We start from the raw sequence: 15,690 nt of genomic DNA, 5'->3' as shown, positions 1-15,690 counted from the left end.
CTGAACTTTCTGTTAGGACTGACACGTTAAAATTTACGAGAGTTTCTCAGGAGAAGCAGTACAGAGAAACCATGAAAAATCTTTACTTTGTCATTGTGGAGCATTTTTCTTCATAATGAGTCTGCAGGGAGCTTTGAAGTTTTCGGTGGAGCTTCACATTTAGTTTGTGGGTAGAGATCACAGCTGTGTGGGACTCTGTGAATGTGGTGGTAGTTTTTGTTTGCTGTAGGGTTTTTTTGAGTATGTTTACAGTACTACAGTGTGTATGTTCTCAGAGGTTTGCTGGGAGTGTCTTCACTCTACTGTGTATGAGTGTTTGAGCTCAAAAACAGCAGGAAATTTGGGGAATTCTCTGACCAGACAAAAAAGCTTTTAAAGTCCTCTGATGTGCTCTGTTGATCTGAGATTCATCTTGATGGAATCAGATTTTAATGAAGGTGGAGGAGGAGGTGAGCTGCTCCCCTCCGGTGACTTTGTTTCCTCCCCTTTCCTCGTCTTTCCTCCTTCCTGCTGTCCAACCAGCCGTTGGCAGTAACCAAGCATTCCTGAGGCCTTGAATCAAGCTCCACATACTTGATTTAATCATCCATTTGAAAAAGCGGAGGAGAAACAAGAGGAGAAAACTGTATGCCTAATATGGACAAGTGGATTGGTGTTTCTTGAGTGCTTGTGTTCATTTGTGTCTCTGAATTTGAGTGTCTGTGTCTCAAGCACATAATGGTCTGTGAGTGCACAGAAGACGACAGATACCATCAGCGGGAGCAGATAAACCACCTGTGTTTAGGAAGCTGGTATCCACATGAAAGTCTTGCACTCTGAATCAAAAACTAGATTAGACAACAGTGTCAAAACAACTCATCTAAATTCTCTAGTGCTGTTGTCATTTGGGTGCATGTTTGATAAAAAACAACTCCCTCCTGTCTGCTCCTATACATACTACAAGCTTTTTTTGCTTTTGTCTTAAAATGTTAAGTTAAGGAATAGATACCATCAGTTTATTCTTGTCAGATAAGATTTTATAAGCTGTTTAAAAAAAGAGGGAAAGTCAAAGCTCATAAATAATCATCTTTTTTTCTATATTTTACAGTCATAAAATGCTTCATCATAATGTATCTTAATTTGAAAGTGGTGGTGACTCGGAAATTTAAATCTTACTCACAAGTCCTGAAATGCATCTTGTTTAAGAAACAATTGGCCACAAAAAGGACTTTATTGATTGCAAGCATCAAAAATGGCTGCCACTTAAAATTTTTGAAACAAGATATTTTGCATCAAGACACTTTTCAAAAAATCCCTCACTGCATTTTCAGACATTTTTTAGAGTTTTATTTTAAGGTATTTTTGCCTGGAAAGCTGAAGACACACAGGAACTTGAAAGTGTCTTTTTTTATAATTTAGTAAGTTGTCTTGGCTGAAGCTTAGAGGACTCACAGTTACGACGAGAGCCTGTTTAACAACTCGGGGTGGTGTTTGAAAAAGTGAACAGTGTATGGAGGCTCTGCTAAATGTTACGTTATAGTGAATGTAGTTAAGGCTCGCTCAACAGTGCACTTGAGACAAAAGGTTTTGATGTCTGTAATGTATCCAAGCATCCGTGCGTGTTTCTCATTGTGATGTTTAATAATATTTGTGTCTAATGATTCCCTCTGGCTTTCCTCTTACAGCCGACTGGGAAAGGGCCTCGTCTTCCAGAGGTGTACTGTGTCATCAGCAGGCTGGGATGTTTCGATTTGTTCTCCACAGTGAGTGCAGTTTTTGGTGCACACTCACACACATGTGCTGGAGTCATCCAGCTCCAGCTTGATAGCTATCTGTGGTGTTGTAGCTGCGGTTTGCCCATATAGCAGCTAAAGTAAATGACTCTCAGCAGACCCTCTGCTGAGTTCCTGTTCATTGTTAAAACTTATTTCAGCCTCCTTTTTTCTTCTCTTTCTTTTTTTTTTGATTTCCTGAATCAAGTGTTTCTTCACTCCTGACTCACTGTCAGACTTTTTTAGCCTTATCTTATCTATTAAATCATCATGAGGAAACCCAGACTGCTGAAGCAGAATAGCTGCTTTCTAATAAGAAAAATACAAAACTGTGTTTCATTTCAAGGCTTTGTAAGAGTACACACTAGAAAAGCCTTGTGAAGCACATGACAACCCAGCTGTGGTTATTGGCCATGAAATTTATGTAGCCTGAAATGAAAGATTTCAAATCTGCATCAAAGAGCTGAATTAACAGGACTGAGCATTTTTTTCAAGGCCTTTAATGACAGATTTTCCATTTTGCTTAATGTTGTTTAACAAATTTAAAACGTATAAGAGTGCAAATAATACTTCAAATGTCTTCACTTTGAGGACAAAACCATAACTCTGAGATGAAAGACAGCTTGAATGTGTGTCTTCAGCTGGGCTTGTATATAAGAGACAGACAGAATGAGAGAGGCGATATCATATGGCCTTCACAACAATCCCTTCTCCAATCAGCTTTCCAGGACAGTGGCAGCTTGGACCAAAACAGACAGAAAATCACTCAGGGTGGAATTTTCCCATCACACAGCAATGGAAAGAAATTCAGTTGCTCTTTTTAAAAACAGAAAATGAATCCTGAGTCCCACACAATTGTTACTAGTCAAACACAACAATAAGTTTCCATAAATTGTCACTGTGATGACAGTGCATTTCTTTTTTGTCTTTTGCAGCTATTCTTTCTGTATGAATTAAATCCTGTAATCCTAGGCCCTCTCGAATGAACAGATGTCGGGTCTACAGATCTGCAGACGTGTGCATGTGCGTTGTTGATGTCAGAACAAGTTAAAATATGTTATTCTAAGTTGTCTTTTTTATTTTTTTCCACATTTAGATCCTGGATGAGGTGGAGCGGCGACGAGGTGTCTCAGCAGCTCTGGTTTATCCCTTCATGAGGAGTCTTATGGAGTCGCCCTTCCCTGCACCAGGGAAGATAATCAAAGTGAAGACTTTCCTGCCTGGAGCAGGAAATGAGGTCAGAGGTTCTCAAAAAGCAGGAAATAAAACACTGCCACTATTTAATTTTTACAATTCTTATTTTCCATGATCTTGTTTTGAATGACACCGACTGTGAGGCCTAATCTAACTCATATGTATGCTTTTGTCTTTCAGGTCATTGAGCTGAGGCGGCCCACAGACTCCAGACTGGAGCATGTTGATTTTGACAGTCTGTTCAGTTGCCTCAGTGTACGGCAGGTGATACGAGTCTTTGCCTCGCTACTGTTGGAGCGCAGAGTCATCTTTGTGGCTGATAAACTAAGGTGAGGCTGGGAAATTTGTATTTGGTCAACCATCTCTCAGCTGATCCTGTCAAATGTGCCCAAGATTTAGCTTGTTGACAAATCCTAGCTGATGATAGCAGAGTTCAACTTTTCTACTCATAGACATCTAAAAAAGTATCATTGTGCTTTTCATCCTGGTATCATTGATCTGAACTGTTAGTATTATTATGTGTTGATTAGTACCAGAAGCCAGGCATCATGTCAGTCAGTTAGCCAGTCATTTAGTCAGTCAGTTTGATACCACAATGAAAAGTGGGTCACTGAGTGAGAGTCACAACCAGAAGAGGATTGGGTGGGGCTGATAAGAGTCTCCAGAGACCCAGTGTCCCAGTCTGTTTGGTTCCTACAGAAAAAAGAGAGATACTTTTAGAGCTTTGGAGGCGAGGGTCGGGTTGTACGAGATTCAAGAGCAGCAATCTCTCCATGTATCAAAGCCAAGTTTAAACAAACATCAGTGGGGCAGTGACTGTGAGGAGAAGGAATGTACTTCCTGTGTGTGCGACTCTGCCCTCTATGATCTGTGGCTCAACTGTCACCGTTTGACTTATGATGCCATGTTCACTCCCTAAGTATGATCCATGGCACTCTGTGTGTCCCTGGAGACAATGGGCCCAAGCTGCTCATTACCAGAGTTGATAACATCAAGGAGTCAGGGTGGGGACTCAAGATATTATATCACAGTGATATATTGATGGTTGATTCCAAGTAATGTACAATCACTCATACAGTGGGTGGGTGGGGGATAAAAAATGTGAAAAAACTTTTTATGCTGTCAATATAAAGTTCACATACCTTTTTGACTTATGAGCAGGATTGCTGTTAAATTTGTTGTACGGATTGAAATTCCTCTCTGGATTGATAATGAACTGTTTTTCTAGTATGATCAAAGAAGCAAAAGTTTTAACTAATGAACAAATAACAAATCTAAATTTTCAGTCTCGGCTTTACTTTCTGTTTTCTGTAAATCAGTTAAAGTGAGCATGCTAACATGCTAAACATTATCTGCTGATCACCAGTATTTATGCAACTGTCAATATTAGCTACAGTTCATGTTTTCTGATGGTTAAATCAACACAAAGCACAACAGTTATTAATCTCTAGAGTAAAAAAAGGATACACAAAGTCAAATTTCAAACTAGAAAGGAAGTTGCAGGCTGTGGGAGTACCATCAAAAAGGATATAAGTAATTAGGATGTGTTATATGTTACGATAGACATTAAATCATGCCAGCTTTGTGATCTGCACAAGCTGTGTGTGTGTAGATGTATTCTATTGTTGAAGATCTAAGGATGCATACATGCCAAGTCTCTGTGTTTTGGTTTCTTTTGAAGCAGTGACAGGGCCTCACTGTAGCATTAATGACTGCACTGATAAAAAAGACTGCTCCCTCCGGGGCTCTGGTACATAATCCATTCCCAAAATACCTCCGGAGCAGAACATGATGTATATTTTTCTCTTGTAATGTATATCTAACACAAGCAGGAAGTGGGAGGAAAGCCATGTTAGGCACTGGTTCTCTGTGGGGTATTGTATGGTTTGTTTCTTTGGCATGCCACATTCTCTCAGTTCTTGTGTTATTACTCTAAAACTTTTGGTGTTTTTCTGGAGAGATCTTCATTACAGTATTAAAGTCTGCACAGACAATTTCTTCCTCAGCGACATTCCCCTTACTAAGCCTGTAACAACAAGTTGGATGCCTGATCAGATAAATTCATCATGAACTGTGTCATTCTGTAATTGCTTAACTCAATTGACCTGAAGATGCTCACTGGGTTTTGTCAGATCTGCAGACTTATGTAAACAGTCTCTGTCAGTCCGCAGGCAAGAGATGAGGACGGTTACCAAATTGTGTTTGCAAGTCTGGATTGATCTCTCAGCGTGGCAGTGAAGTCCTACAGTCATAGTGTTACTGCAGATTGGATCTAAATGACTTTCCCTGATATGACTCCATCAAAATGATTGAATCCTCCAGTCTTTGCTGCTTTATTTTAAACAGAACTGCCTCTCTAAAAAATGGATGTATCAAATGATTGTTTATTGCAGAGATGAGCTTACGCCTTACACGTCATTAGAATTAGCATAAAGAAAAGACAAAATGGGGATGTAATGTGTGTTTGAGAGGAAGACAGAGGATAAGAGCTAGAATGGAAGAGGCTGTAAAGGGAATACTAACATCTTTTTTTTCCAAGCATGGTGAATTAACACAGCTCACATAAAAGATTCTACATAGGCAATAAGAGTTTCCCCTTGATGCTGTGAAGTACTATCCACTAATTTGTGAGTTTAGAAACTGGTACATACACACAAGAATGTAAAGTGTAAGGTATTGGTACATTTAGTATTGGGTGTTATTTTTCATCTCAGGAATAATCCATCCGCTCCAAGTGAGTCTCAGGTTTTTAGAGTACTAAGATATTTTGCAGCTGCAGTAATATGATCAATGGTGGTTATAAACCCCAGGAAGGTAGAATTATTGCCATAGCCAATGGCATTTTTCTAATCAGCATGGAACCATATTCCTTTCATTACGTTCTCTGTTATTACTCTTTCTGTAACATGGGCTGTAGAGCTGGCACCGTGCCAAGGCTGCTTTTAACAAGTTAACCAGTTTCCCATGTGGTGTCTAACGCTGAATGAGATTGAAATCTACACACTGTAAACATGTGAAATGTTTCTGTTTTTGTCAAACAGACAAGAAAGAGTAGGTCATTAACAGAGCCTGTCCAGCTGATTTCTACGTCAGCGCTGTTCACGTGAAGATTAAGGCCCACGTGTCGACGCTCACACTGCGCCTGCTCACCAGACAGTGCTAATCAAACTCAGACATTGTTTGGGTTTAAATAGAAACCCTAAAGAAGCCATTTTTCAGTGTAAAATGGCTCCTGCTGTAGTCTTCAGTAAAGCTAGAGAGCTGAGAGATCCTTCAAGACAGGAAGTGAGGGAAAACCATTTGGGGACTTAGGGAGCACAGAACGTTCTGCAAGAGGATAAAAATAAACAATGTGCAGATTTTTGTTAGGAATCCTATAGGTCCCTATGTACTTTGTTGCCTCTTTGTGTAATTTTAGGTGTTATTCTGAGCTTGGGAAGAGCTTTAACATTGCTTTTATGGAGCTTTGCAGCACAGCTGGTGTCTGACAGCTGTGTTCAGTTTCTCTCAGACCTCTCCGCTTTGTCGTCCGTCTGTGGAATGAGTCTTTGCCATGCCAGCTCTGGTAGACCCAGCGCAGTGCTTTAGTAGAGCTGTGAGGCATGTGGCGTTGCAGGCTTTTGTCTCTTTCTCTCCCTCCCTTCCTGTCCCTCTATCTCGGACACTTAAATTTCCCTCCTCCCCCGGGCTTCTCAGACTAAGCCTCTGGATCCCATGTTTCCTGGACTATCTGCCAGTTCAGCTTCACACACTAAACCAGTCCTGGCAGCCCTACGAGAGCTAATGTGTCAGGATTAGCTCCCAAACCTCAACACATAACAGCTCTACATGGACATCACCGACTTGTCTTTTGATTTATGTTGAATGATACATAAATATGACTCTGCAGTTTGTAGTCATATTGAAATGGCTCGTATAAATTCTTGAAGCTTGTTTTATGGTTGTATGGATTACTGTTTAGCAATAAAATATTAAACTTAAACATGAAGAAGGGTTGGTCTCTTGTAGCTTCCTGGTCTGATGAAGTCTTAGCTTTGACCAATTGACACTTTAGGTGTTGCCATGAAAGAATTGGTCTATATCTGAGCTGTTCTTTCAGAAGTTTTTGCTGCCTTAACCATCTCTCCTCATACTAATATGAGGACAACAAAATCAAGTCTAGAACCGTGCTTACATTGCTATGAGGCTGTTGTTTGCAGAGTAATTCAATTATCTAAATGCTAGCATACTCACTTTTTGTAGTTCTAACATGCTAATGTTTACTATTTTTGGTATCTTAGATTAACAAATTGCAAACTAACATTATAAGTTGTCACCAAATATAACAAAGCTCAGGCTAATTAAAATTTTTAAAATTTTAATTGTCTCTCTAGCAAGTCAACCCGTGAGTTCCCAAAACTTAATCCAATACTGATGCCATGACATCCAGTTTTAAAGCTTTGTAATGATGTATTTTTTTGCAGATCCCATCTAATTAATGTTTGTCATTCAGTGTTAGGTTGCTTAACTTTTTGTTGCTGTTGCTCATTCTAATTGGTCACCCAACAGATTTGTCTTCTTTTATTTTGACCCGGCACAGTCTGCAGCTATTGAGTTTTGGTCTGAATCTAACAGGAATGCCCCTCTCTGTTTCCAGAGTTGAGTGGCAACCTCTGGTAGTGCAGAATGTTTTCATTGCAAGTTCATCTTCTCCCAGGAGTGTGTGGCTGGGGGACGAGTGTAATTGAACCTTTTGGTATCAGTGGTGTGCAGGGCTGCATGTAGCCTGTGGCGAAGGTTTTTTGAGATCTGTGCCCCATTGCTCCCTGTTGAAACTTGTCAAACCCTGGAGACGGGGTCTGTGAGGAATTATCAAGGCCTCCTCAGGCAAATGGAAATCAGACCGGCCAAAGCAAAGCTGCAAGTGCTTCATGTTGAGAAAGAAGTGGAAAAGACCTAATAGGACTGTGGTTATTGCTGCCTTTAGGGTTTTACTTTTGTTATTCTATTTTTCCCTGTCAGTGAAGCACATTTAAACTTAGTGATATGACCCATGGGAAGCAAGGATGGAAAGATTAAAAGCCAGGAAAGAAAAGTTTGCCATTCATCTCCACATATTGATGAGAATGATAATGTTTTGTTCCTCACACTAAAGCTGAAAGTCAGAGTGACTGAGGAGTCAATAAAAAGGAAGTGACTCCTATTTACTGTGATATTCTTTTGACAGCTATGAAAAACATTCCTCATTAAGAGTGAGTATATCTCAAGCGGGTGCGTTTGCATACCATATTTGATCCCTGGTCTTGCTCCTGATCCATACTGATTTAGAGCTCTGTGTGTGTGCAGCCATGGTTTATTTTCACTCTTTTTGTGTACATGGACTGGACAGTATGTAGAGGACAGAAGGGAGGGGGGTCAGCCACTGTCAACAAGCAACGGATCGTGAGAAAGCATGCTGCTATTTGTGATCTCTGTTTTATACCACAGCTGTTGGAGTTAAAGCAAATTGGTGCTTTTCTGGTAGTGCGTCAACAAGCCTCCAGCTTAACTATATCAACATGTCAGAGTCACGCCACCCAAAAAGACAAGATTAATGTCACAATAAAGCTCCTTATTAGGCTCACACATCCTCTTTGTGGCCTGTAATACATGTGTGAAACCTGTGAGAGGCAGGAGTGGAAGTGAAGCTGAAAAAATGGAGTTGTCTGTGCTGTTATTTCTCATATGAATGACTGTATGTGTTAGGAAGGAAAAAGGGATCAAGTGGTAACTTATCTTAGGGAAAGAGCTTGGTGACGAATAAACTTCTTGTTGCCTTGTGCTTTATAATTCACTATATTTTTACATTGTGTCAATAGCTAATAGTAGCATACAGCTGTTTACCAGCAGTTATCAGAATTAGCTTACAAGTGACTTTCCTTTTACTTGTTCTGGAGGTATAGAATGAGAAACGGTAAGCCCTAACATTGCTCAATGTTAAGCTAGCAAGATAGCTGCCGAATTGTATTTTATGCTATTGTCTGGTAGTAACAAGGCGCTAGCTAGTAGCTGGCAGGTGACTGGATGTTTTTACTAAGGTCAGTGTATGCCTTTCTTAGAGTATTTTATGACACCTTCAAGGGGGAATGTTTTCACTTTCACTTTATCACTAAAAGCGGTATTAGGAATCTGGAGGAGGTGGCTTAGTGCTAGCATTACCACTTACCTGATGGTAGAGGTGTCAAAAATATTGATACAGCAATATGTCGCAATACATTGATCTCCAGTATTATATCGATGTTTCATCTGTTAATATAGATATATCTGAAAAAATGAATTAGAAAAACATATTTTAGCCAAGTTCGACTTCCGCACCTTTACTGCAGTGGATAGCGCTAAAAAGCTACTCCACTGTGTTTTCTCTCTGTTTTTGGGTCAGCTGCTTTAGAACTGTTTTAAATTTCATTTTTCAAATCAAAATCATAGTAACTTTTTTTAACGCAAAATCAGTAATATTATGAGAAACACTGGTTTCCCCAACTGACATTTATGAGTTTCTCTTACTGACCATGTCTGTTACCCAATTAATGTTACAGTAATATTGTTTGACTTACATGAATGCATTTCTATTTTTTTTGTCTTAGGTAACTGTGCAGAATATCACAATACATCACAATATTGTGATGTCATAATATATTGCGATACGATAGTATTGCGACCCAAGTGTTGTGATGAGTATTGTATCGTGAGGTTTTTGCCAATACTCACCTCTACCTAATGGTAGCTGAAGTTTTTGCTTAAAATATCACCCTTTCCCCCAGAGTTTCTCTCAAAACTTCCCTGTTTTATTCCTGTGGCTGGGATCAATATTGAAGCTTTCGAATAATGATTTGTCAAGTTTTCTTTACAACTCACCATCTGTAATAGTATAAATTTACAATGATGTTAGCGCTGCACCCCTAAATGGTAAATCTTAGACAATGACCATTAGATCATTGTCTAAAGTTGAGGCTCTTACTGCAAGGGCACCCGCTTGAAAGAACAAGTGCCCTGTAAGAAAGTCCTCACTGCAAGTCCAGGATTAATATTTAGTTCTGACAGTCTGGTGCATATTATTACCTATTAATTTTTACTCTCTTAATGTCCCATTGAAGAGCAGTAAACAGCCCTCTATAATATTAAAAAAGAGATTTCAATTTTTTTATGTACAATGGCTGATAAACAGAGCAAGTAGTACTTATTTAAAAATCCCATTGCCATTTGGAAAACCACTCCCCTTTCAGTCAGGATGAAACTTTGTTATGTAGTAAAACATTTGTCTTGTTTTGACTGTGTCTGTTTTTTTCCTGTGAAGCCCCTGCAGGGCGATGATGTTTCAGTGAAAAGGGGGTTGATGGTGTGTTTTTTTTGTCTCTTATCATCAGCACCTTGTCCAGCTGCATGCACGCTGTGGTGGCACTGCTTTACCCTTTTTCCTGGCAACACACCTTCATCCCCGTGCTGCCTGCCTCTATGTTGGATATTGTTTGCTGCCCCACTCCCTTCCTGGTGGGACTGTTGTCCAGCTCTCTGCCAAAGCTAAAGGAGTTGCCTGTGGAGGAGGTGAGGATGTGCTCTCTGTCTCCCAGATTCTCAAACTGTCTTACTTTTGAATGCACTGTCATAGACACCAATTTGCATCTGGGCCCCAGTAGGAGGTGACAAAGAGTTGTTTTCTCTAAGTTGACTGACTGCAGCGCCTGAGCCGATTTATTTGAAAAGACTCATGTCAATCAGTGTTAACGTGGACCACAGGCTGTCTATAACATCTTCTGCCATCATCCCTCTTGTTGACTAATTTATTCTTTTTTTATTTTTTTTGTATTATTTTTCTGTTCTGTGAATTTTTTAAACTTTTTGTGAAAATGTTTGTTACACAAGAAAATGTTCTTGCTTTCACTGTATGTAGAATATGAAATTGAAATAAAAAGTATTAAGATAAGTTCTTGTTTTTTCTTAGGCTTTGATGGTTGACCTTGGAACTGACAGATTCATCCGCCAGGTAAGTGTAATGAGTATTATTAAAAATAATACAATATGATAATAAATAAAAAAAATCTAACCTTGGAAAGGACATTTGCTGAACAGTGACCCCTGCCAGGGTTGGACCAGAATAATAATTCTCGGTTGTGAATTTTGGCGACATCCCATTTTTTTTTTATTGGTTTGTGGCTTGTCTGTGAAAATAGTGTTTGAAATTTATTCTTAAAAAAGCATTCACATGTTAAGGTCTTAACATCTTAGTTTCTCGTTTCTAACTGGAGTGTTTTCTGTTGAGTTCAGATGGACGATGAGGCCTCACTGTTGCCTCGAAAACTCCAGGCAGCTCTTGAGCAAGCACTGGAACAGAGGAATGACATCATCAACCAGGACTCTGACAGCGAATCAGACGAAGGTGAATAAGTGACAACCCCCTCCACCCACCCCCACAGAGACAGATGTTTTCCTTATTAATTAGAGCAACAGTTTCTGTAGCAGAACATGTTCAGTCTGAGTCTCTGTGAAACTCGTTTAAGATGATGTTCTCTGTTCAGACATCTCAGGGTAGTGAGTCATAAGAAGCAACCCAGGTCAGGTGAGATAATATGTTGCTATGACAGGGTTACGGGGACAAATTACAATCTTTTTCTTCACCTATCTTTGGTTACTTCTAATCTGGAGACTAAACTGTAAAAGAAATATAACAGTTAAAGACACTTTGTTAATATGATTTATATTTGAAATTAGGATAGATTTGTTTAGTTATTTGATGTTATGCTAACAGTTTTATTATTCCCATATGGTGGTAGGTTTTCTGGTATTTACCTAGGTGGCCTTGGTTCATTACAAGTGAGAAGTTTTAAGAGAAGTCTTTTCCCTGATCAGACATGTTTTTGTTAGGCTCAACCCTGAAGATACTAGTTGTTTCAATTATGACAAGATTGCTGACGCTAGATGACCACAAAGAAATGTACTCCAGTCCTCACATTGAAGGATAGGAAGTGAGTAAACTGTATGGCCTTTCTGTCTCAGTTTTCCACATTTTTCTCCACAATAAAACAGCTAAAAATTTGTGGTTTCGTTACATCTGTTGCATGTCAATCACAAGCTGTTGTTGCTCATCAGCAAACCAGAGCCAGACACTTATGAAATGCAGCCAACAGTATGAACGATTAAACGGATGTCTGAACATAACTTTGACCAATAAGGCCAGGCCCATGACAGCTAAGATATTCAGTAGACAAGAAGGAACAGCAATAAAGTATAACGGTTGAAAAAGGAAACAGAAAAGCATATAACAAAAATGGAATATACACCGTAAAGAAGCAAGCACTGTGTCCCACATGGTCTAGCGGTTAGGATTCCTGGTTTTCACCCAGGCGGCCCGGGTTCAACTCCCGGTGTGGGAAGTAGGGTTTTGAAATGGTCTGAACACTGTACAACTGTTAATTTGAAAGCTCATCTCTGCATTCTGTAGCACTAATGTGAAGTTTGATAATTATCACCTCTGAGGATAATTACCCATCTGATGAACCAGGGAAAGATCCTGAAGAACACAGGGCAGGTTTTCTTGCCAATTTCAATGTGGAATTTTGTGTCTTTGCAGCACTTTAACTGGAATTGTGCAATGCTGAGGTCAGTCGAAATCTAAACTGTACCCAATCTGCTTGAGATTTCCACAGAGCCACACAGGCTGCTGTCCTGATTTCAATACTCAGTTAATACTTAGTTTTCAATAAATTTTGAGGTATTAGTTTTCAAATTCAATGCGTAAAAAAGTACCTTACATGGCACAAACCTGTTGTTTGAAGATTCAGTTCCTGAGTGGAAAAATTCCTATAAAGGCCCCCTTAAGTCAGACAACTCTTACAGCCTGTGAGAATTCAGGATATTAAAAACAGTGGACAAAAAAATAGTGTTGAATTTATAAAACATATATTTACTCCACCCATTGTAGCACTTGTGTTCTTTACAAAAATTTATGATTAAACTGATGTCAAAAGAAAAACTTCCTGACTTGGAAATGGGACCCTAAGTGATTGCAGCATCTGTTTTCCACATTTTTCTCTGAAATAAAGTCTGCAGCTAACACTGTCGGTGGTTAAATTACATCTGCTGTGTGTCAGTCAAACCATGGTTTTGCTTATGTGCAAAAGTAATACAGACCCTTGTGCATTACTCCCGACTTAACGGATGGATGTTTAAGCTTTATTGATATACTCAAACTCACAAAACTTTTCATTTTTTAAAATATTGAGTCTGAAAATTGAGACATTGTTCCTGGCCTGTGAGACCTTATTTTTTGTCCTGCTATGCAAAACACTTAAAGAAAGGTTGTTGCTCACACATAGGCGCAGGAAAATTTCATGAACTTTCTGTTTTTTTCCTGCTGACTTCTGCACAAATCATCCACTCAGTATGAAAGGAAAATAACAATCACTAACAAGAAATACCTAAGAAAAAGCAAAGGGTTTCAGAAAATAAGCAAAACCCAAATATGTTGAAACTGTGCCTCACTCTCTGTTTCATGAAGCCTCACAGTCACAGTCCTGGTTAATTCTTTTCAACAGTTTTCCCTGAATGTTTTTGTATTTAGTCCAACACTGATTCCTTTCTTCACTGAGTCCCTTAAGCCTCTGTGTTTTTTCCAGCATTGTAAAATGTAGACCATAAAGTCATCCGTCTATTGTCTAGTACTTAGTTTTGTAAAATCTTTGACCACTTCAGATAAGGAGAAAATAAAGCAAGAAAGAAGCAACCATGCAACTTTACTTATTTTTTTTTTATTTGATGGTTAATTAGATTCTTGGTATTTGATCAGGCATTATGGGACACTCCCCTGACAATAGCTGTGGGTGAATTTTATCTCTTATATGTTTATATGCTTCAAACCAAACCATGTACTTTTTCTGCTCTATGTGTTTTATTACTGTTTTTGTTTAAATACTGATGTTCCTTATGTTATGTGTGTCTACAGAGTACAATTCTTTGAACAGTTTGGTGTCGGAGGCCTTCATCCGCTTCTTCCTGGAGACCATCGGTCATTACTCCCTGTTTATCACTCAGAATGAGCGAGGAGAGCGCGTCTTCCAAAGAGAAGCCTTTCGCAAGTCTGTAGCATCTAAAAGCATTCGACGTTTCCTGGGTGTCTTCATGGAGTCTCAGATGTTTGCAGGGTTCATTCAGGATCGGGAGCTTAGAAAGACCAGGGCTAAAGGTAGACAGTCCTCCTCTAAGTCTTGTGACCTCTCATGCTTTTTTTTTTCCTCCTTAAAGTTTTGATGGAATGTCTGGATCCGTTTCTGTATGGAAACCTGGAGCAGAGGTTCTGCAGTAATACTGATCTCTAGTGGCTAAAAGTTACCATCAGCATGTTTTCAGGCTACATCACTCTGCTCCAAAACAGTTACAAAAGTAATTGTTACTTCTCCAGATGCTAAAATGATTGTGTGTAATCACTTTTGCTGTCTCGTTTGTGTCTTTGTTGGCAGGTTTGTTTGAGCAGAGGGTGGATCAGTATCTAGAGGAGCTGCCAGACACAGAGCAGAGTGGAGTCAACAAGTTTCTGAAAGGCCTTGGTGAGTCTTTCAGCAGACACACAAGTCTGGACTCAGTTTTTGGGAGTTCAAATAACTTAAGTTTGTTTCCTAGAACAGACAGTGTAAATTATTTATGGCAAGAAAGATCCTGAACTAGCCAGGAGACTGTTTATGTGTAGCCAAGGGGTTAAAAAGCTTCCTGAGATACAAGGCATATTAAAACGTAGAGAATTAAAAACTGGATCAGCTTTAAAAGAAAAAAAATCAGACTTTGTTAAATCTCTACATGACAAGAGAAGATTTACAGATTTGCTCTGTTGTTGCTGGTGCTACTGGCCAGAGGGAGCTAGACACCAACATTTACAACTTTTAGATGCTGCTGCTTGTTCACTGTGTTCAGATTTAAACTCATCTAAAATGACAGAAATCATCAATATTCCCCTCATTTGTCTGTCAGTGGCATTATATTAAGGCGTTGGGCATTACCTGATGTACGCCTTTCTTAAATGTCTGGGATCCACTTAGTAGAAGAGTGAAACAGCAGAGTTTTACACCAGAAGGGTGTTATCACATTTCTCTACTGAAAATTGGAAATTCAATTGGGAACCAGTCTAAGAAAATATGATCAAACCTTGTGTTGTCTCAGCCTGGTTTAACCCTGCTGTTCTCTGAGATGTTTTGTAATTTATAATCTTTTGTTTTCAGGAAGTAAAATGAAGTTCCTCCACAAAAAGAACTGAGGTGCAGTCCTGCAGTCTGACAAGTCAAAGACCTGATGTCTCTGCTTTTCATTTTGATGATTCTCACTTAAGAAAAAAACAAAACGTTTTCAGTGTAAACATGTACATATTACTCCACTGTAAGCTGGCTGTGATAATCTTCAGTGTATGTTTATAGTGCCTTATGAGATAGTGATAGCAGGACGGTACACAGCGAGCGAGCCTCAGAGTAACCACTGATGTCCAGGTGTGACTGTGAAGAGCGTGATGCAGGTGTGCTTGTGTGTGTGTGAGTGTGTGGGAAAAAATGACATGGGGTAAGATGTACAGTTTATATGCTATTTTGTATGTTTGTTTTCCTTTTTCATTGTCTCACCACAATGTTGTCCTCTGTTTAAGGAGTGTATCAAAAACTGTACATGCATCAAGACAATGAAGAGGATAAATGTAACTTTTCATGGAGTCTTTTGCAATGTTTTAATAAAAAAGGTAGTTAAAGTGCTACAAATG

At 39.2% G+C, this 15,690-nt stretch overlaps 1 protein-coding gene and 1 non-coding gene across 3 annotated transcripts in view; both read left to right on the top strand.

Annotated features, from left to right (window-relative positions):
* The window catches only part of dennd2b (DENN domain containing 2B), a 49,289-nt gene extending 33,599 nt beyond the window's left edge, over window positions 1-15,690 (top strand). For both annotated transcript variants that reach the window (XM_074666992.1, XM_074666991.1), the window contains exons 12-20: window positions 1,665-1,742; window positions 2,848-2,988; window positions 3,126-3,274; window positions 10,328-10,505; window positions 10,903-10,944; window positions 11,226-11,337; window positions 13,900-14,139; window positions 14,414-14,500; window positions 15,167-15,690. In XM_074666992.1, the coding sequence (XP_074523093.1) occupies window positions 1,665-1,742; window positions 2,848-2,988; window positions 3,126-3,274; window positions 10,328-10,505; window positions 10,903-10,944; window positions 11,226-11,337; window positions 13,900-14,139; window positions 14,414-14,500; window positions 15,167-15,201 (1,062 nt within the window). In that variant the 3' untranslated portion in view covers window positions 15,202-15,690. The remainder of the gene's footprint in view (window positions 1-1,664; window positions 1,743-2,847; window positions 2,989-3,125; window positions 3,275-10,327; window positions 10,506-10,902; window positions 10,945-11,225; window positions 11,338-13,899; window positions 14,140-14,413; window positions 14,501-15,166) is intronic.
* Window positions 12,260-12,331, top strand: trnae-uuc (transfer RNA glutamic acid (anticodon UUC)). The gene has a single exon. It is a non-coding gene; the product is annotated as a tRNA-Glu (tRNA).

This window comes from Halichoeres trimaculatus, unplaced genomic scaffold (genome assembly GCF_033239565.1).
Source record: "Halichoeres trimaculatus isolate MK-OKI-2021-1 unplaced genomic scaffold, fHalTri1.1 fHalTri1_scaffold_3, whole genome shotgun sequence".
Lineage (NCBI taxonomy): Eukaryota > Metazoa > Chordata > Actinopteri > Labriformes > Labridae > Halichoeres > Halichoeres trimaculatus.
Note: the sequence above shows the minus strand (reverse complement) of the source record. Positions and strands in the feature narration are given on the sequence as shown.